This window comes from Sabethes cyaneus, chromosome 3, assembly GCF_943734655.1.
Source record: "Sabethes cyaneus chromosome 3, idSabCyanKW18_F2, whole genome shotgun sequence".
Taxonomy (NCBI): domain Eukaryota; kingdom Metazoa; phylum Arthropoda; class Insecta; order Diptera; family Culicidae; genus Sabethes; species Sabethes cyaneus.
This window is the reverse complement of record NC_071355.1, coordinates 245,514,286-245,537,229: the sequence shown is the minus strand read 5'-3', so window position 1 is coordinate 245,537,229 and position 22,944 is coordinate 245,514,286. Positions and strand designations below refer to the sequence as shown.

At 39.8% G+C, this 22,944-nt stretch overlaps 2 protein-coding genes across 2 annotated transcripts in view; both read right to left on the bottom strand.

Annotated features, from left to right (window-relative positions):
• Positions 1–22,944, bottom strand: part of LOC128744329 (alpha-tocopherol transfer protein-like) — a 37,708-nt gene continuing 14,764 nt past the window's right edge. Inside the window, exons 4-6 of the mRNA XM_053841235.1 lie at positions 650–954; positions 438–588; positions 1–375 (exon numbers count right to left, since the gene is read on the bottom strand). Of these exons, the coding sequence (XP_053697210.1) occupies positions 341–375; positions 438–588; positions 650–954 (491 nt within the window). The 3' untranslated portion in view covers positions 1–340. The remainder of the gene's footprint in view (positions 376–437; positions 589–649; positions 955–22,944) is intronic.
• LOC128744328 (cytochrome P450 9e2-like) lies at positions 4,245–6,075 on the bottom strand. The gene is made up of 2 exons (XM_053841233.1): positions 5,481–6,075; positions 4,245–5,420 (listed from the first exon to the last, which is right to left on the bottom strand). The coding sequence occupies exons 1-2, from the start codon at positions 6,029–6,031 to the stop codon at positions 4,355–4,357; spliced, it is 1,617 nt and encodes a 538-aa protein (XP_053697208.1). The 5' UTR covers positions 6,032–6,075; the 3' UTR covers positions 4,245–4,354.

Genomic DNA, 22,944 nt, shown 5'->3' with positions numbered 1-22,944 from the left:
TCTGTGCTGTGACAGTTTTTCGCTTGTGTGCTAATCAACGAGAGACTTTATTATTGTCATTCATTGAATATTTCCAATTAATTGATATTGTTGATCGCAATAAATATTTTACATTCTTATAATTCTTATTAATTATAATTGATGTAAGATGTTTCCGTTTTGTTTTGTTAATTAAATACTTACTTTGTTACAGTTTAAAACCAGCGGACGACCCTGTTTAAAATTATTCGCAATTAATAATATCCTTAAGCCTGACACTGATTTATCACAAATAACCATAAATTATGACATAATTTAACGTTGTTGATATAACCTGGTAAACAGATTGATGCTTTAATTGTTAAACTTTTTTGGTATAGCCGTAAGAATTGGCGACTGAAACGAAAAAAAAACCAAATTAGCTTCAGGGGTTATGCTTACAGTCCGTTTCAACTTACTTTCGTAATCCTTCTGATAGAGTGTAAGCAATTCACCGATGAGCCGTCCTTCGAATTCAGGGGTTTCCAATGTTCCGCCATAGCGTGGTCGCAGGCAGCCCGGATCGATCTGAGCCGACAGCGAAGCCCAATCCCGGTTGTGGAAGGTTATCTAAAAATACGAAGCAAAATTGCAACGAATCACAACAGAAATGGATCCCATCATTCCATACCCGTTTCTTCAACTTATCGGACAAAAACGGCTTGAAGATGGTAAACAGCATATTGAACAGGTACGAATTGTTGACGACGTGGATCGCCTTCAGGCGCATTGCCGTGCACTCCTGGACCCACTCGACGGCCATGGCCGCGAAACGCGGTGAAAACTGGATGATCTGCGACAACGACAGACCGTCCATGTCCAGGATGACGATGGCACCGTTCAGCTGGGTGCGCGGTTCGGTCATGCCCGCTTCCAGGGCGACCTGCATCGCACGGAACAGATCGTTCAGTGGCACCTTCGATGGTTTCCATTTTTCTGCAATCAAAAAGGTTTGATGGAAAAAAAGTTTGAAATAGACTTAAGTTAGTTATTTGGAAGCTTTTCTCTTATTAATTGCATCAAATAATTTTAAGTCTACATTCATTTTCGAATCGGAAATAGGCGAAAAAATTGCTGGTAACTTAACTTGTTAAAAATTGTCAACGTAAACAAAATGGCGTTTATTGCATCCGAAGTACAGTTTAATTGTTCTCTAAACATGACTGAGAGGGATTTTTGAAGCCACTATAACTTTTGAGGATACAACCAGATACAGACAATTGACACTTGCTTTTACAGGTTTTTTGTTATACTTTTAAGTAGGGGTTGTTTGATCTACCACCATTTGCCATCTTGGGAAATATTTAAGCTCAAAGAAGTACTGTTTTTCACCAAAAGAGCTCAATATCTCCGAAACTTCAGAAAATAACATATAATAATGTTCTACAAAAGCGTTGACTTTAGCAAAATAAACAACTTTCTAGAACACTATGAACACGTTAAAATTGACCAGAATAAGTCAGGGTTTAAAAACTGTTTTAAAGGGTTTGACCACGAATAACGCTTCATAGATAATGAAGAGATATAAATATGGTGTCTTCGACAAAGTTGTTTGTAGTGATATTTACTATAACTTTGCCGAAAGTACCAAACATGTATCTCGAATATACGAGAAAATAAATTTCGTATCTTACTTGTAAGGGAATTAATCACCCAAAGATTTTTCTCACAAGAAGGGGCTTGGTATACCAAGAGACGTTCCTCAAGACACTACATGTGAAAAACTTCACGTATTTCGCTGTTTGGACCAATGGTACTGTGCAACGATTACAGGTACGTCGGTTCGCTCGGAAAGTTTCACCTCAAAATTAGCGATCAAAAAGTACAGGAAACACTTGAACTGCATCAATGCTAATCTCGAACCGATACAGTTTCTCGGTTCACTGCCAAACGGCAGAAGCGCTTCCCTTTTAATATTCTGAGCATTCTCCTTACTGAACCGTTCCGGATCGAATCGTAGAAGATCGACCGTCATCCTATTTCCGTTGGAATCCTCCATAGTGTACTCCTCGATATACCCCCCTTATTAAGCCAGCGACATGGGTTGTATTATTAGACATAATTTGTGCCTCTTCCTCCGTCTACTGTAGAAACCACCGACCGAGAAGTTTTATCTAACCTTGGGGGGTTGCGCAGTCTCCTTTTGTCCAGCGCCTCTATGGTTCAAAGGTACAAGTACCAGCGAGTCACATGCCCTAGCGGGTGTTGTGGGTTCGAATCCGGTTATGATCTCAGTTTATAGCTTGGTTCGATCCATGCACCTTCCAGCATTTGACAAAAGGTAGGAGTCAAAACGACAACTTATTAAGCGTAGCTACCAATAACCCCACCCCCACATCTGTTCACTCTTTCCCTTCCATTCAAAAATTCTTCATCACTTTCCCCTACCGTCCCTTCATCAATTGTAGAACCACCGTTTCAAAAAAAATATATTAATATATGCCTGACCGCTTTTCAAGGTCAAGACAAAAAACACAAGGTTTCGTCTAATAATGAGTATAAATTGATAATATTTTCTAATAATGTCCAAGCCAGTCTAGACGGTTTAACAATTTTTGAATTCACCGCCGATATGATTTTGGCTGCAGCAAAGAAACTAAAACGATTCTATTCAGCGGGTCCCGATGGAATCTCAGCTGTTGTTTTTAGTAAATGTGCTAAGATGCTTCTAGTCCTGCTATGCTATCTTTTGCGCAAGCGAAATTTCCCAAAATATGTAAAAGGCAAAGCCATGGGTTTATACCGTCTTTAGACATTACCCTTCTTTATCGGCAGACTTCGCAGCCGGCTGTAAGAGTACAGGAAAATTACGGGGCCAGTGCAACGATCCTATTGACTCTAACTAGCAAGCACCACCTAGCCGAGATTCGAACATACGACGACTAGCTTGTTAGACCAGCATCGTACCTCGAAGCTAACTGGGCGGGTCCCGAAATATGTAAGCAGTCTTTCATGTTTCCAGTGTTCAAATCTGGAGACCACCGACAGAATGTTAGAAATTACCGTGGCATCACTAGCTTGTCGGGTTCTAAGCTATTCGAGATTGTAGTAAGTGGAGTCATCCTCTCACGTACAAAGAATAAGATCTCTACCTCTTAACATGGATTCGTGCCGGGTGGGCTTCAACGAACCAACGCCAAAAAATATGCTGAAACTAAAGAGTTCAACGGTTTTATAAATTTGACGTGCATTTATTATGATTTTATAAGTTAGGTAGATGATTGTAACAAATAAACTATCGCGAATCCACGGTAGTCGTTTGCTGACACATAACCAAGGTAACTATCATTGATATGCAAATGGAGAGAGAACGAGAGAGAGGGGGATAATTTTAAGGATTTGGAATCCCATTCACAAAAATGGGTGATCGACCCGATCGCTGTAATTACCACGGCATCTATCCCCAGTAGCAAGAGATTTTATAGAGCAGTATCAGGCTGGTTTTATGAGGGCCTGTACAAATCAAATTTTTACTCTCCGACAAATCCTCCGTGAAGGTCGGGAGTACAACCTGTTCACGCAGTATATTTTCGTAGATTTTAGGGCAGCATACGATACAGTCGAGCGCAAACCGCTAGATAATGCACGAGAATGGTTTTCCGAACAAACTGACGCGGCTGGTCGAAGCTACCTTGGAGCGAGTGATGAGCTGCGTGCGTGTTTCGGGGACACTTTCAAGTCCTCTCGAATCGCGCAGAGAGTTGCGGCAAGCGGATAGACTGCCCTGTGTGTTATTTAACATCACTATTGAAGGTGTGATCTGGCGAGCGGGCATCGAAACGGAATAAACGATTTTCGGCAAAAGTAGCCAAGTCCTAGCCTTCGCAGGCGACCGCAACGTCATTACCACAAACTTCGTAATGTTCGTCGGTTCATCCGTGTTGTAATCTTCATCTGCTCCTTATCACAAAACGTATTTTTCTAGAGCACATTTTGCTTATGTTCATGTTTTTTTAGGAAAAACAGTTTAAAACTAAATTAGCTCAAAATCAGTCGATTAGAGCTTCGATAAAGTGCATGCACAATGTCCTTAGCTTTCACGATTATATATTGACTATTCTTGTCAATTTTTCATCACTTTATACATTCAAAAAGTCGAAAAATGGATGAATTGTCAGCGAGGAATAATTTTTTTTTATTAAAAAACAATCACTAAAATATTCAGTGCTTTAGTAAACACAATGAAAATACACAATCAATTATTTTGTTAAATAACACATTTTGCTTTGGTTAATAAATTCATAAGATAAAATGGTTTGCAGGATTTCTGCAGCACGTAAAATGATAGGCACTCATTTATTTAATTTCAAAATACAGTTTATAGTGGGCTTAAACTTCAAATGTCTCCCGTATCCCTTCTCGGAATCAGTTGAAACCAAAATCCACTCTTGGTCTGCATACCCAGTGCCCTCAAGTCGAGCTTAATGGGCACATCGGTTCGTTCGGAAAGTTCCACCACAAAATTCGCGAACAAAAAGTACAGAAAACACTTGCACTGCATCAGTGCCAACCTCGAGCCGATACAATTTCTCGGACCACTGCCAAAGGGCAAGAACGCATCCTGTCTGATGTTGCGCACCCGCTCCTTACTGAACCGTTCCGGATCGAACCGCAACGGATCCGGATAGTAACGGGGATCCAAATGGATTGCCTTGACCGGAAACTGTATGACCTGATCTCGTTCGACCGTCACCCTATTTCCGTTGAAATCCTCCATGGTATATTCCTTGATACACTTGCGGTTTAACAGTCCAGCAGGAGACCAGCGACGAAGCGCCTCCGAAACCACCATATCCAAATACTGCATTTTCTGCAAAGTCTCGTAGGTCAACTTCCGATCTTCCATACTTCTTTGGGTATCATCAATTTCTGTTCTTAGCTTTTTCTGAATATCGGGATTCACTGTCAGTTCATAAACTGCGAAGCAAAGAAGTGTGGTAGTAGTTTCCAAGCCACCGAAAAAGAATGATGCCACAGCTGCTGTAATATCCAGGTCGGTCCATTGTACAGTTCCACTCGAAGCTGCTAAATGTTCCTCTACGGTTGAAAATCCGGCACTCTCCAGCGGGGTATCCGAAATCGCATCCGTTTTGAGTTCGTTTTTCCGAGCTAACGTAAGCAGATGAATGAAATCCGGCCGCTTGATGTTGTTCCTCTCTCTATTTTCAATCGTTTTGGACACGATGTTTACGAAAAACTCTGTTACACTTCGAGGGGTAATCTGAAATCCGAATGTCGTGAAACAAGTTGCAGGCAAAAGCGACATCAAAAGGAACTTCAATCCCTGGAATCCGCTGGTGGTAGTCATTTTCTTTCCATTGATGAAAAAATCATTATCAGGGTTGTGAATCGAGTCAGTCTCCACACCGAACGAGATCGATGTGGTGACATCACTTCCTAGCCTGTAACAACGCTTCATTAGTAGTGCGCAATTGAGTATATTTAGTATTAATTACACCTACCGCTGGAATAGATCTTTCATCTCCTTCTCCATCTTCTCCCCGTTGGCATCGTTAACCAGTTTCAACATCGCATTCTCTACGTAGTTAGATACTAAGCTGAACATATTTTTCATTTTGCTACCGGTGAATGCCGGACTGAGTGCAGATCGTCCATGCTTCCATCGTTGGCCACTCATAAAGAACAAAGACCGTCCCAAAATTGGATCCACCTCCGGTGAAACATTGTTACCGTGATCCGTGAAATGGTCAAAATCTTTAATAGCAATCTGCTTCACCAGTGCCGGATCATGAATCAAATAACCAGGATTTCGAAAGGTCCAGAATCCGGAAAACCGTGCATCCGGAAACAGTCGGTAACCCTCGGATGCCGCATCGATGGCATGCATTTTCCCGGCGAACATTGGCCACAATCCGCCAAACACCGGGTACGGTTTTGGGGCCGGAACATTCCGCTTCTTGAAATAGTCGTGGGTGGCGACGATCCAACGATAGAAAAGATAAACCACAACAAGAGCAGCAGCAGATAAAGCGCAGCCGTGGATCAACTCCATTGTAAACAACTGCGCTGGGTGGGGTTTGTTTACGCGACAGCACCCGGCACTAACTTCCTCCTACGGCGACGGCACGTTCAGAACTGCGAGCGAGCGGGAGCGAGTAAGTAATAGCGAATGCTAACCAGCGACGACGCACGGCGTCGTCAGCGTCAACGTCCACAATGTATGTTTAGTGAAGAAAGACGAGAATATGATGTTTCTAGCCTCTTTTGGCTAGATTAATTAACAGGCCGTTTTGATAAAAGGGTAAAATGGGTAATAATCGAAATAATTGTCCAAATTGAAACGCAGAAGGCCCATAATTTTACTTTGTAGTTAATGCATTTATGAAGGTACAAGAAATATTTACAAAATCAGAGTTCTCCGATTGTTCCATAAAATCCATATTATTTATTTATTTTAAACTAAACTTAACCGTATCATACAAGTCTTCTTACTATGTGCTAAACAAAGCCACCGTCACCCAAAGTATCCGCTCCGTTTCTCGGTATCAGATTGAACCAGAATCCTCCTACCGGTTTCAAACCGAGGGAAGTCTTATCAATCTCGATGGGAAGCTTCATTCGGCTGGAGAGTTCAACCGTAAAACTACCCAAAATGTAGTACAGAAAACATTTGGCCTGCATGAGCGCCAACCGCGAGGCGATACAGTTTCTCGGCCCCGTCCCGAACGGCATAAATGTGTCCCGATTGATATGAGCTCGGTTCTGATCGGAAAATCGTTCCGGATCAAAGCGCATTGGTTCCGGGAAATACTTCGAATCACGATGAAATGCCACAATTGGAATTTGAATCAGTGTTCCCTGTTCTATGACAATCTTATTGCCGTTGTAGTCTTCAACCGTGTACGGCTTGATGCAGCGACGGTTCGTTACCCCTAGTGGGGGCCATTTACGGAGCGTTTCCGATACTACCATGTCTAGGTATTTCATTCCTTGAATACCTTCGTACGTCAGTTCTCCATTTTCCAACTCCTTTTGAACGTTGTCAATTTCAGCGCGAAGTTTTTCCTGAATCGACGGATTTAGTGCTAATTCGTAGATGGCAAAGCTGAGCAGAACCGTCGTAGTTTCAATCCCTCCAAAATAGAATGTAGCAGTTGCTGCAGCGATGTCCATATCGGTGTAATCGCTACTTTCCGTTGACGATTTTAGATGCTCCTCTACGGTACTAAATCCCGTACTGCTATATTGCGTATCAGATTGGTCCTCCTTCAGTTGGTTCTTTCGTGCTTGCATAAGCAGATGTATGAAATCTGGGCGAATAATTTTCTGTTGTTCTCTTTGCCGAATACCTTCAACCGTCGAATTTAGATAGAAATCTACTGTGTCCTTCGGATGGAAACGGATTTTTAGAGCTTTAAAAATCCACGATGGAAGTATGAAGCTAAGGAAGAATTTAATGCCTTGAAGACCGCCGGTCCGAGTCAATCGCTGGCCCATGCGATAGAACATGTCATTTGGATCGTGAACCGAATCCACTTCAATACCGAATGAGATGGAAGTGATCACGTCACTGCCAAACCTAAATATAAATTATTAGAATTCCTGCAGCTAGTTCAAACTTCATCCGTAACTCACTTTTGAGACAATTCTCGAACCTCTTTCTCCAAAGGTCTCCCACCAGCATCTTTCAGCAAACGCTGCATCGCCCCGCTCGCATATTTGGACAGCAAGGTACACATGTTCCGCATCCTACTGCCGGTAAAGGCCGGACTCAATCCCGACCGGGCCGTTTTCCATCGTTGCCCATCCATGAAGAAAAGTGACCGTCCCAAAAATGGATCCACATCGACCGGTATCACATTCGAGTGGTCAGTAAAGTGATCGAATTCCTTGATTGTTATCTGCTTCACCAGCTCCGGATCGTGTATCAGATAGCCGGGTCGTCGAAATTGAAACATCCCCGATAAGCGATTCTGCGAGTACAGGTCGTACCCAAGTACGGCAGCATCCGCCGGATGTTGCTTTCTTCTTATCACCGGCCATAGATTTCCGACAAGAGGCAGAGGTTTCACGAAAGGCACTCCACGTTTGACAAAATAATCGAATGTCGCGACGCTCCACCGGTAAATGAGGTAAATTACAAACGCTATCAGCATCAGAAAAACCATTTTGATTTGTTCCGAATTTGTTCAATGCAAAGGCAAAGGGATGACTACCACGGTGAACATAAGAAGTCAAATATTTATAGAGAACCGAATTTCGATTTGTGCGATTAACGGGAGTATGCGATGATGAAATGGAGAGCAACCACTAGACAGTGTCACGGTGTTATCTTATCGGATTCCACCGGTCTTTACTGATGCATTTCATTAGAACGATACCGCAGTCACTTGGTGGTCGGTCAGATGCTCGGAATTTAGGAAATTTTCATGAAATTGCATAATATGTGGAATGTGACTATGTTTTATTATTTTAATTCAACGTCGTCAAAATATTTTGAATATTATTTCTCTGCAAAAGGGGCGGAATCAGTAACTTTTCTTCTGTTTAGAAAAGTCAATTCGATTCATATCTACCGGTACGCGGTTGTTTGTTTACATTGCTTTATCTTGTCTGGACGGGTTTTTCATCAATTTGTAGCGTAGTAACATTAGAAGCTGCAATAATGATTGGACACGCTCTTACAAGTTCTAGCATGCTAGTAGTAGGTCGTGTTGTACCTTATCACTTCAGTATGTGCACTGGCCATAAAGGATGTTGCCATCAAGCACAAAATTAGGAATTATAGAAGTAATTGTTTTTTAATTTTCATTGCTTGTTGAGAGCTCGGGGAATTGAGATTTCTAGAAAAAAAAGTGAATTAATGTGGCACAAAGGATGTGATTTTTCCATAACAATTACCACGTGTCAAACGATCGGAAAGCTTTGAACATGCACCGGTCATTTGAAAATAAATCCTGAAAATAGAACTCTTATGTCACATTGGAAGTTTTTATGGCAAGAATATTTTTTCGATCTGTTTGATTAGGGTATTAAAATTTAATCTTCTGTAATTTCGCCAAATCTTGTAGAAATCATATTACACTACTTCTGGATTCGTCATCCTTTCGGAACACCTTTTCGTGAAAATATGTGAACAGCTCACAGCAAACAATGAGCAAGTTCATGTGAATTTGGGTACCGTCTTGCTGGGCTGCTTTGGACAGTTTTACACTCAAATTAAATTGTTACGAAATCTTTCGTAGTTTCCGTAGTTGTGTAGCATGTGCGCATTAAATTTCATCGTGCATATTAAAATGGCAGCGGGCTAAAATCAACGCGTCATCGTAATCTTGCAACTTTTAAAACCCAGAATTGAACAAAATAATTATATTCAGTTAGTCAATCTCAACCTCTAGCAAAAACATTCTAGTATCTCCCTGTGATATGAAAACCACTTAATAATAGCTTTGTTTCTGCAACTCACACTTTGCTTAAATGGAATTTGGTTTGCAGGATAAAAAATGCTAGAATATGTCAGTATGGCCTCGCATAAAAAATTATTTTTGGTGTTGAAATTTAATATTCTTCCGAGAAATTTTGCCCAATTCCATAACAAAACCAGAGCTGACAAATACCGCAATAAAACCTTTTTAAAATTCAAATAAAACAACCAAGCGGTTTTAGAAATGTTTCTTGGATTTCCTGAATCAATTTAATGTCGGTTCAAGTTTTACCTGTGACGGATTTCACGCCAACTCGACCAAAGGTTGACACGACTCTCTCAAAATTCAATGAAATTTTGTATGTGTAAAGAGTTCATGTAAATAAGCAACTTTGCATACTTAGTTTTTCCAAAATTGCTCTAGACTAACTTTTGGAAAGGGCGCAATTTTTTTCACTTGTTTTTAATAAAAAATTTAACTCGAAAACTATAGGACCTACAAAAAAAATGATCTATGGGTGACTTTTAGAAACTGTTCTGAATTCTCATAAAAAAATACAGAAAAATTTAAAAATTAATTTCTACACTGAAAAAAAAGCATTTCAAAAATTAAAAATCGATTTCCAAAAAAAAAACGCCATCAGAAATTGATGAAATTTTTTTAAAGATAGATAATTATATGGAAGATTCGTATTCCATATACTGCAAAATGGTGAAATTTAAGAGAAAAGAAGTTTTCCTAACAAAAACTTTTTTAAGTCCGTACCGGGAAAAAAAGATATTTCAGTATTTCCAAAGTTATAGCACCTATAAAAAAATGATGCATGTGTGACCTGCATAAAATTTTCTGAATTTTCATAAAAAAAGTACTGCAAAAAATTAAAATTATTTCCTACAGTGAAAAAAGAAAGCATTTCAAAAATTAAAACTCGATTTCCCAAAAAAACGCCATCTCAAAAATTGATGAATTTTTTCTGGACAGATAATTATATGGCCTAGAAGTCTTCCATACATCACAAAATGGTCAAATTGAAGAGAAAATAATTTTCCTAACAAAAACTTTTTCATATACATACTGAAAAAAAGATATAAACAGCTGTAAGTTTTTGTTAGAAAATTTTTTTTCTCTCAAACATGACCATTTTGCAATGTATGGAAGAATTGTAGACCACATAATTAACTATCTTTAGAAAAAAATTCATCAATTTCTGAGTTGGCGTTTTTTGGGAAATCGAGTTTTAATTTTTGAAATGCTTTTTTTCAGTGTAGGAAATAATTTTTATTTTTTTTTCAGTATTTTGTTTATGAAAATTCAGAAAATTTGATGAAGGTCACTCATACATCATTTTTTTGTATGTGCTATAATTTTGGAAATACTGAAATATCTTTTTTTCCCGGTAAGGACTTAAAAAAGTTTTTGTTGGGAAAACCTTTTTCTCTTCAATTTCACCATTTTGCAGTATGTGGAAGATTTGTAGGCCATATAATTATCTATCTTTAAAAAAATTTTCATCAATTTCTGAGATGGCGTTTTTTTGGAAATCGATTTTTAATTTTTGGAATGCTTTGTTTTCAGTGTAGGAAGTGATTTTGATTTTTTTCAGTTTTTTTATTGAAAATTCAGAAAATTTTCTTAAAGTTAGTTTTATACATCATTTTTTTGTAGGTGCTAAACAGAGAGAGCATGAAAGAGGGAAATAGAAAGAGAATGAGAGACGGAAACAGAGAGAATGAGAGGAGAAAGAAAGATAATGAGAAGAGAGAGAAAATGAGAAGAGAAAGATAATGAAGGAGAGAGAAAATGAGACGAGAGAGAGAGAGTGCCCTACAGCTCCATATAGCTACAGTTCATTTTACGGTGGGGGAGGATGTGGTATCCTTTATACCATATTACAGGATATGCTTGCAGGTTGAGAAAATTCGATTACATATCTATACCTATAAAAATGGATTTCTGTCTGTCCGTATGTTCCTTATAGAATCGAAAACTGCTGAATCGATCGGCGTGAAAATTTGTATATAGAGGTTTTTGGGGCCAAGGAAGGTTCTTATGATAGTCCCCCCACTAAGAGGGGGGGCTCCCGTACAAATGAAACACAAATTTCTGCATAACTCGAGAACTAATCAAGTAAATGGAACAAAATTTGACATGTGGGTGTTTCTGGAGACAACAATTTTTTTCTATGATGAATTGAGACCCCTCCCCACTTTAGGAGCGGGGGAGGGCGTCTATACAAATGAAATACAAATTTCTTCATAATTCGAGAACTAATCAATCAAATGGAACCATATTTAGCATGTGGGTGTTTTTATAGGCAATTTTTTTTCTATGGTGAATTGAGACCCCTCCCTCTTTAGGAGGGGAATTATGACCCCTCCCCCTTCAATATTTAGGCGGCTCCAATACAAATGAAATACAAATATCCTCATAACTCTAGAACTAATCAAGCAAATGGAACCAATTTTGGCATGTAAGGGGTTTTGGAGGCATGAATTTATATTGAAGTTATTCATTTCATGATGGGTTGAGACCACTCACCCCTGTGGTAGGAGGATATGAACTCTCATACAAATAAAACAGAAATTGGTCATTCATTGCCAATTCAACCTTTATAATGTACACAAGTGATTGTTAAAAGAAATCTCTATGTCTCAAAGGTTGCAGGCATTGTACTTATGAACCCCCGTCCACGTATTTTCAAAGCCACCATTGCATTAAATGAAGAATTGAATCTGAGTATTTCGCTCTTCTCTTTTAAACATTCACTTAAACAATGGCACTTACAGATTCTTACACTTACATATGCCAGAAATGCAGTTTACATTAGTCTTTGATCTGATGATCTTATATAGTCCTACGTCACCTTTTCGTACAACCCTTAGAGCTGTATACCTTGTAGTTTTTTCTTTCTCTATTTTCAGATTATTCTAAAATGATTAGCAGAGTAACTTAAGTCAACGCATTTCTCTGTGTTGTGCCTTTCACTGTAAGTAGCTTTTCTGCACCTCTAATTTCTTTTATCTTTAACGGCGAATTTGTAAGCATCATATGTGGTGAGTAGGTAGTAAACATCGTTATCGGGTGGGAGCGGTTTAGATTAATGTTCGATAAAGTTAAATCCATTGTTAAGGAGAATGCATGCAGGGCTTATAGCAAGTCACTTTTGTCGTGACTTGTCAATTTCGTTTTTTGTACTGGTCACTCGAAAGTTAAATTTATTCTGCGCAAATAATTTACTAACTGTATTTTTATGCCAAATTTTCCTACGTTGAATTTTAATTTATTTGAAACATCACATTCATTCAATCACATTCTGTAAAAAACAATGACTATTTATTGTGTTAAGCTGCTGTATCTTATTTCCAGAGGACGATGGAATAAAATTCGTTGTTCGTTTCATCCCGTTATTGTGACTGACATGAATGCGTTTGAAATTTGACTATGTCAAAACAGTTACGCCCAAGATTGATTTTTACTTTAAGCATAAACCTCTCAGAATTTTTTTTTTGATGCCAAAGAGCATAATCCATTATGACATTGAAATTACACATTTTATTTCATACGCAAGGACATTATGGGCGAAATAAAATTCGGACATAAGCTTTTTTGCAGGATTTGGGAATGGGAATGGGCCATGCGCACTACTTTGGAAAGGAATTGAAACCATGTTTTCGAAGTTGCCCGAATCAGATTTATATCTGGAAGGAAATTTTAAATCACAGAAATATTTTGAAAAATGTCATTTTAATATACCATTGCAGTTAGAGGAAAAGATTACTGAGGGAGTATTCTGCAATGCCAAATTCATAGTTCTTTTTAGGTGCTCCATGAATAGTGATTTCCGCTGGAGAGCTGGCCTTATGGCCCGTTTCGCAATTAGCGATGAATGTAAAAATAAATGAGGCCATTGCAAATTATTTTTAAAGTTTTTTGTTAACCCCCCCCCCCTCCCTTTGAAATTGGCATGAAAACTCGGGGGGCAAAAAAATAATTTGTCGGATATAAGTCAAAATCTTATATATAAAAATGGAAGTGAAAAAGTTCGACCGCGCATCACTTGAGAACGGAGCGTCCGATTTGAGCCGTCTTTTCTTTATTGTGTTCGTTTCCACCACCGCTATGTTTTTACGGCGAGAAAAATCGGAAAATTTACTTGAAAGATTAAAAAATTCAGAAAATTGGTTTTCCATATAAAATCCACAACGCATTGCAAACGCCATGACACTGTTTGCTGCGATCATCGTTTGATTTTTAGCAGCACCGTTACCGTGTTCGTCGTCTGGTAAATAAACACGTGGTTGCCTTCATTGAAATCGCCACATGCAACAATGCTAGGGTAAACGCACCATTAGTGGTGGTAGTACCAGTAGTGGTGGAAACTTGAATTATTCCATTATTTTTGCATATTTTGGTACAAGTTTGATAAGTATCGAACTACCAGTAACAGTATTATTTGATAAGTATCTAACTTGTACTAAAATCTGCAAAAATAATGGAATAATTTGAGTTTCCACCACTACTGGTACTACCACCACTAATGGTGCGATTACCCTATTAACAATTTTTGTGCTCTTGCAATTTCTCATCATTAATTTACAACTTATTAACAAATAAATAACATAACATCATTAAGTTACAGCTTATTGATAAACCTAAGCACAAGTTTAAAACGTCAATAGAAAATTTCGCTCATTTAATTAATTCGTGCATTCGTTTATCGAATTTATGAAACAAACACAATATGCCTTTTTACATCGTATGCTTATCCAGAAATGGTTTAAGTACTAAATTGACTAAATTGCCAGTTCCCGGTCTTCAAATTAAGAATACATGTCACATATGTAGTAAAATAAAGTTTCCAGCAATTCAGCAACAAATCTATTGTGAAAGTACTGATGTAAATGAAAATTTTACTACAGTTCATAACTAATTGCCCGTTTTATTTCGTATTGCACCCCTTAAAAGTGTACAAAATCTTACAATATTATGGTTTTGTGTTAAATTAGCGCGTGAAATACCAAAGGAACAAAGAGAGCAAAAATGGATTTAAAGCAAATGTGTATGTACTTTTATTAGCATTTTCACATATTTGACGAGACGGTTAGAAATAAAATTAAAAATTCAATTCATTTGGTGGAATAATGAAGTTATCTTGATCCGTAAATTATTACTAAAGCAGTTTGCAAATTACAGCTATCTAGATTCGGCAGTGCAATTATTTCGGCTAATTCTTACCCATCAATTTACAAATCTATTAAAAACAAAAATCATATGCCTATTGACATCGAATACCTATCAGAATATTGAATTGAATTTAAATTGTCAAGGAATCTCAAATGAAACACTGATTGTGATGAAGGAAATATGCTTGAGTGTCCAAAAATTGTTGGTTAACTTAAGAACAAGATGATAATGGGACGAATTCCTAAAGTAAAAAAAAGGTTTGAGAGCATTAAATGGAACAATGATATATTTCAGCATCATTGCATCAGCAAAATATAGTTGGTGGTGTAACGATTATGTTCTCAGGAAGGTTTTAACTAAACATTCCCTATAAATTAGAAAATCAACTGCAGCAGACGCAATTTGCCGCTGTTTAAGCCATCGAATTCACTTTTACAAAAAATAAGTTAACAATCAGTAGGGTTTATAAGACAAGACACGACGTAACTTCTACCAACACTACCGTTGGGTATTGGGAACTGACAAACCAACTTTTACACCGACATGTTTCCAATAATAATTTTTGAGATTTTGTCAAATTTTCATTTCTTGCTAATGGCTTAATACGGTTGTTAGATATACACGTTCTCTGAAAATCCGGTGTTTAGCGACTACATCAAACGTTGGAATCCTCAAAAAATTACGAAATTCTACTTATACCGTTAGTACACTCCTTTTTCTTTAAACCAGCGGCCCTTGCAGTTCGACTGAATTTTATAATCTGAAATATTCAGTCTAATTTGTGGCAGTACGAAGTTTGCCGGGTCCTCTAGTATTTTTTTAAAATCAATTGTATGTGGGCTATATAGCCTAAAAAACTCAAAAAGTATTAGCGCTTCTAACACGGAACAGAAATGGAAATTTCGGACAACGGAATTTCCGATTATCGGCAAAAAAAAATTTCATTCGATTTTGTCTTTCATTTCGTATTTTTTGCATGGAAAATAATAACGGATATATAAGAAGCAAGAATAGATTTAGTTTTCAAGTTTAAACTTTAAGTAAAAATGCTAAAAACATAGTTTTTTTTTGCTCGATTAAAAAAATCTCTCTGTTTTTTTCGCCCCCCCCCCTCTTCAGTTGGCCAGCACCGGAGGACAAAAACTTTTTTTTAAATATTTGTAATGGTCTAATAAGAATAAAGATTATTTAGAATAAGTTTACCTCCCGGCCACGGCACGGTATCAAGAGTTATGATGTTGTAAATACTATTTATTTTTCATAAATAAAATACAGAATTAGCTTAGTATTTGTTTTAGAAACTTTTAACATTTATTCCATAAGCTAATTAAATTCGATTTTTAAATAATTTTTAAGCACTTGTCGTCAAACGTCAATCCTGTTTAATCTCCTAACTTCAGCTTATCCTCTCGTGGTACCAGATAAAACCAGAACCCATTCAACGCATCAACCCCGAACGATCGCTTATCGAGCCGGATCGGAACGTCGCTCCGTTCGGACAGTTCAACCACAAAGTAACTCAACAGATGATACAGGAAACACTTGCCCTGCATCAGTGCCAACCGCGAACCGATGCAGTTCCGTGGTCCACTTCCGAAGGGTAAATATGCATTCTGATTAATTTTCGCCCGATTCCGGTCGGCAAACCGGTCCGGATCGAAGCGTGTCGGATCGGGATAAAACCTTTCATCCAAATGTATAGCCTGTATCGGGATCTGAATCAGCTGGTCCTTTTCGACGGTAACGCTTGTACCGTCGCTGTTTTCCATTACGTACGGTTTGATGCACTTTCGGTTGGTCACTCCGAATGGTGGCCACTTGCGAAGGGTTTCCGACAGAATCATGTCTAAGTATTTCATTTGTTGGATCACCTCGTAGGAGAGGGTTTGGCTTCCGAGTTTTTCGCGTACGCCATCGATTTCGGAGCGGAGTTTCTGCTGAATTTCTGGATTCAGGGCTATCTCGTAGAGGGCGAAACACAGCATAGTCGATGTGCTGTCGATTCCCCCGACGAAGAATGAGGCCACCGCTGCGGCGATGTCCATATCCGTCCATTGGGATTGATTGCTTCCGGATGTGGCTTGTGAGTACTCTTTGGCGACTGAAAATTCAGCATGACTGGATTGTTGCTCGTCGGTTTGTTGATCCGTTTTGAGTTCATTTTTTCGCGCCAACATCAGCAGATGTATGAAGTCTGGACGGACAATTTTGTTCCGTTCCCGTTGGGCAATGGTTGTGGTTACGGCATGCTTGTAAAAGTCGGCCACGTCCTGTGGAACAATCGTAATGCCGAGGGTGGTGAAAATTTTCGGTGGGAGCAGTGACATGATGAATAGTTTAAAGCCCTGAATGCCCTTCATCGAGATCAATCGCATAGCGTAGGTGAAAAAGTCGTTTTCTGGATTGTGAATCGAGTCCACTTCGACGCCCAGTGAGGTGGAGGAAATGACATCCGTACCGAATCTAAAACATCAAATTGGAATGAATATCGATTGTCTTAATGATTGGAACGTACCTTTGAATGAAATCTTTCATTTCCCGCTCTAGTTTTTCTCCTTTCGAATCTTTAGCCAGTTTGCTTAGAACAAGTTCTGAGTAATTCGAAATCAATCCAAACATGTTTCTCATCTTGCTGCCGGTAAATGCTGGACTTAAGTCCGCCCTTCCTCGCCGCCAGCGATTTCCTTCGATGAAGAATAACGCTCGCCCAACGAGCGGATCAACATCCTCCGTCACATTGTTGGCATGATCGGTAAAGTGATCGAAATCCTTAATGGTAATTTGTTTAATCAGCTCCGGATCATGAATCAAATAGCCGGGTCGTCGAAATGCAAACACACCGGAAAATCGGGAATCCCGAAACAGATGGTAGCCCTCCGAGATGGCGTCGGTCGAATGTACTTTTCCGGTGAAGAAAGGCCACAGTCCTCCGAACAGGGGATATGGTTTCCCGTACGGAACACGGCGTCGTTCGAAGTAATCGAAGGTGGCAACGCTCCAGCGGTAGAAACCGTAACCGATGGCCACCAGCAGGGCCTGCACCAGCATCCAGTCCAGTAAATCCATTGAAAAATCGTGTTTACAACCAACGACTGCCGCGGTCAAAACATAACTGAGCTCAGCTGAGCTGAGCTGAGCGAACCACGCAGAATGTGAATTGATGAGGTTCGATGATATCATTGCTTTGCTGCAGCGACGACAATATGCTGAATCATTTTCAGGGGAGCTGCCAGGGTGGATCGAATTTGCATTGTCACCTCCAACGACTTTCGGTGAATTGTTATAAAATTATTCAAATCTTTTTATGGATGTACTATTCCAGTTCTACGATCGCGTCCACTACTTTGATAAATTGTAGTAATATCTGGGTGTTATCTGCATTCTACACTTAATTTGTTTGCACCTTCATTTCTCTGCTGAATGGCTATTAAATAAATGACATGCACATTCATTTACAATTGCTCGCCAAGCAAACTTTGTTGCCTCGCCTCAAACTTTTATGCCTGCCGTATATATTATTTACAGTCGCTTTAGTCTTCCTTTTTACATTAGAAATAATTTCCAAAAAAAAAATTCTTAAAAAACCATTTTCGTGGCCCCCAAATTTATCGTGTCCTAAAAAAGATCAAAACATCGCCAAAATTTGTTGTTCAAATGAAACTCTCAAGCCTGATGATGAAATTACCAAAATTACCTAACGACTGCAAAGAATGACGACGGCCGGTGGGGTCTCTCAGTCGACTTCTGTCTCAGTTCAGTTCGATTAGGTCAGTGAGCTGGTGGTGGTCGCACATTTTGGTGGGGAGTTCTCTTGACTTGTTTTTTTTTTTGGCAATAATTGATCGTCTGGCGGGCGGCGCGCGCGCGTGACTCCGTTGCTTGTGGCAAATGGATTTTCAAGGTCTCCTAGCGTCTGGTTTCGTCTACGGATTACCGGTAATCGCGGCTTATCTTATCTACCGGTGGTGGACGGTGTCCGTATATGGCTATTTCCGACGGCACGGCGTGCCCTTCGTTGAACCGTATCCCGTGTTTGGCGTGTTGTGGCCTTTCTTAACGGGAAAAATGCACATCTCTGATGCCATTTCGCAAGGGTACTACCAATTTCCGGAGGAGAGGTTTTCAGGACACTTCACTTTTCACGTGCCTGGTTACTTGATTCATGATCCAAAATTAGTTAAACAAATCACGGTCGCGGATTTCGATCATTTTACGGATCGCGCCAACAACATCACACCGGAGGTGGATCCCCTCTTGGGACGAGCGTTGGTATTCACGAACAATCCCCACTGGAAACCAGGACGGATGGCACTGAGTCCGGCTTTTACCGGTAGCAAAATGCGTAATATGTTCACTTTACTCTCCAACTATGCTGCTAGTGCCATGCAGAAACTGGTGGATGATGCTGATGGCGGCCGGCTTGAGCGAGAGATGCGAGACCTGTTTCAGAGGTAGTTGTTTTTGTTCAATTGTCGAACCATAATTACCAACACTTCACCTTTTCTAGATTCGGCAATGATGTAATGACATCAATTTCCTTCGGTGTCGAAATCGATTCTGTTCACAATCCGGACAACGAATTCCTACTGAAAGGTAAATGCTTAAGCACAACCAGCGGACTGCAGGGTTTTAAGCTGTTTGTTTTGACCTTGCTACCATCGAAGTTGCTGTCAACGCTCGGTGTTACAATCATGCCCAAAGATGTGACTAACTTCTATCGGCGGATTGTATCCGAGACCATCAAACATCGTGAAGAGAACCGAATTCACAGACCGGACTTCATCCATTTACTGATGTTGGCCAGAAAGAATGAGCTCAGTAAAGAATCATCCGATGAAAACCTGAACAGTGCCGGCTTCTCCACTGTGGAAGAACACTTTCAAACATCCCCTAATGGCGAACAAAAATGGAGTGACTTAGACATCACGGCAGCAGCATCGTCCTTCTTTTTCGGTGGCATTGAAACCACCACAACTCTACTGTGTTTTGCCCTCTACGAACTGTCCCTTAACGTAGAAATTCAAACAAAATTACGAGCAGAAATTGATTCAATCCACAAAGAATTGAACAACCAAACACTAACCTACGAGTGCATACAGAAGATGAAATATCTAGATATGGTCATCAGTGAAACCCTCCGGAAATGGCCTCCATTCGGTATCCTAAATCGAAAGTGCACTAAAGACTTCGCGATGAAAAACACCGACGGCACCCGGATCACCGTTAGGAAGGGTCAAATCGTTACCTACTCCATCCAGGCGATTCATCGTGACAAACGCTACTACGTGGATCCACTGCGGTTCGATCCGGAACGATTCTCCGAGACCAATCGACACCTTCTACAGGCGGATGCTTTTCTACCGTTCGGCAGTGGGCCCAGGAACTGTATCGGTTCGAGGCTGGCACTGATGCAGGCCAAGTGCTTTCTCTACTATTTGCTACTGCATTTTAGTGTGGAGCTTTCCGCTCGTACCGATGTGCCAATGAAGCTGGATAAACGCGCGATTGGAATGAACGCCAAGAATGGTTTTTGGTTTCAGTTGATTCCGCGGCCGAGGCAGAGTTCGGAGTGAAACTTTTACTTGGGGTACTTCCTTCTTCCTATTATAAAATCGTACTAAACGATTGCTAATGTGTAGTAATCGTCTACACCATGTTTTACAATTTCACGAAGTCAAAAATAGTTACTATTTTCATACAGTAAAATTCAATGTTATTTTAATAGTCTGTAGTTGCTTTGAACAGTTGAATTGTTAATATATTATATCGATAGAACCACATTACAAAACACGCGTTGAACCTTTCAAATTGTTAAAGTAATGGAGAATTTGACAGGATTTCGCTATTTGTTTGGTTCGTCGTTTCACTCTTATGTTTGCTCGTCTTCAAAACAAAAACATTTTAAATTGGTTCTCGTACGGTTGGATGATTTTTATGTATTCGGGCGTTTCCTGAATACGTACACTTCAAACAAGGTACGATTATAGTTAACCAAAGTCCAAAGTGCCATCATTAAACCGTGAATCATCGTTGGTAAAAAAAACACTGCTCGCTTTGCTACTGTACAAACAATGAGAGACACAATTAAACTACAACATAAATCAAATTTTTCATCAACCGGTGACGAACCATTGTTTTTGTTCCAATAATCGGTGGAAAAAAGTTTCACCACCATACTGATGTAATATTTTTTTGTTGATTAAAGAGACTTAACTAGGTGAGATGTAAGTGACAAAATAAATGCAGGTTTGTTTATTACCTCCAATGAACGATTACCTTCCTAGACTGTATGTACTATCTCGTTGAATTCTCGTTAATTCTCGTTAAAGACCGTCAAAAAGAGCTCTCGAACAAAGAAAATTCTCGAAGAAATGAAGTCAGTGAGGCAGTAGTCTATATACATAAAAATGAGCGTGAGTATGTTTGTATATTCCACCGTAACTGAAAAACTGAAAAAAACAAAACAAATGGAAAATCTGCCAGAAAACGCATATCTGAAAGTTATCCGTGTTTAGAAGAAAGCAAGTCGCACTGAAAACACTTCAGTTGTAATTCTTGAAACCGACGCATCATCATTCAAATGCTTGATGAAAGAACAGCGGGCAAACATAGGCTGGGCGCGCTATCGAGTATTTGAAATAGTTGACGACGTTTTACGCTGTTATAGGTGCTCCGAATATGGCCACAAAAGCAGGCAAGTACAGCAAAGAAGTGTCCTGCCGAAAGTGCCCAAAAACATCCAATCAACGAATGCCAGTCAACAATTGAGAAGTGTATCAACTGCCTGAACCTCAGCAACAAACAGAAATTACCAACCGCTGACCAACTAAAAACGGATCACGCCTCCTGAAGTTCAAAGTTCCCGATGTACCAAAAACGAATGCAGAAGCCAATTCTCAGGAATGACTACTCAGCCTAGCAACCAGCGCCCATAACGGTAACAAATAGAACTAGTGGAAGCACCGCTCTTTTTTCGGTCAGATAAAGCTAAAGAGGGTATATGTCCTCCCGAAGTTATGCCAGATACTGCTCGCTCTCATAGGGATCTTCATTCGCAGCCATCACCTACCACCGCAGCGCATCCCTCTAACGAAACTCTGGCTGGTAGTCAAGTATCGTCTAGTGTACCGGCCACCGGCAGACAGCTCAGTATATACTACCAGAACGTCAGAGGTTTACGTACAAAGATCGACGAGGTTTTCGTTGCTGTCTCTGACGCAGAATATGATGTTGTCATCCTAACTGAAACCTGGCTGAATGGGGAAATCACTTCACTTCAGTTATTTAACGCAATGTATACTGTCTACCGAAAAGATCGGGACCCCAGTAGAAGAAAAGCGCAAGGTGGAGGCGTTCTCATTAGCTGTCCCCAGCAAGTATCTTTTGAAGATATCTTGAATGTTACCGAGTTCAATTTCTCAAAGATGGATTTTTCTGAGCTTCAAGCGTTTCTCTCAACCGTTGACTGGAACGATTTATTAAACAATGCAACCGACGTAAACGCAGCAGTAGACATCTTTTCGAACATTCTAATCCAGCAATTCAGGATGTTAGTTCCCACACCTCGTCCCCGACCTAAACCTCCTTGGTCGAATAGTCGTTTGAGAGAACTAAAGCGACTGAGAGCAGCAGCGCTTCGCAATTATACTAATCGGCGCGCCCCTTGACAAAGCGAGAGTTTGTTTTTGCCAGTAATAACTATAGGGCTTATAATCGATACCTTTATTCCAGACATGTACCCAATCAAATTGATACGTACCCCAATTAATTACGTACCCAATCGAATTTAAAGCGAAACCCGAAACGTTTCTGGTTCTTTGTAAATGAGAAGCGCAAAGAGAACGGCCTCCCTTGCAGCATATTTTTGGGAGAAGACTCTTCAAGCACAATGAGCGATACCTGCAATCTTTTTGCCAAACATTTTTCAAGTGCATTTTCAACCTTGGCAGCTAATCCGGCTCAAATTGAAAATGCTGTCCGTGGCATACCCAGCAATTTGTTAAACATAGGTAATTTCAGCTTCTCAAACGAAGATATTCTTGCTGCATTGTGGAAGCTAAAGTCTTTAACATCGGCTGGGCCTGATGGAATTTCGCCTATTGTGCTAAAAAGATGTGCGGATGCCTTATGTGCTCCACTGAAACTAATTTTGTATCATTCACTGTCGCAGTGAGTCACAATTCACATCGCATTGCATTAGGTTCATGGAAACAGTAGCTCAAGTAGATACCGTGTACACATATATAAAAGCGGCATTTGATAGAGTAGACCACTCTATTCTATTGGCAAAAATTGAGCGGCCTGGTGCATCACCCGCTATAGTACAATGGTTAAAATCCTACCTTATTGGTCGAAC

What these genes read in the sequence shown, in the direction of transcription:
- LOC128744328 (XM_053841233.1), bottom strand. Translation starts at nt 6,031, where the DNA reads ATGGAGTTGATCCACGGCTGCGCTTTATCTGCTGCTGCTCTTGTTGTG. An exon ending in ATGAAAGATCTATTCCAGCG is followed by an intron (nt 5,421 to 5,480) that starts GTAGGTGTAATT and finishes GCGTTGTTACAG; the next exon opens with GCTAGGAAGTGATGTCACCA.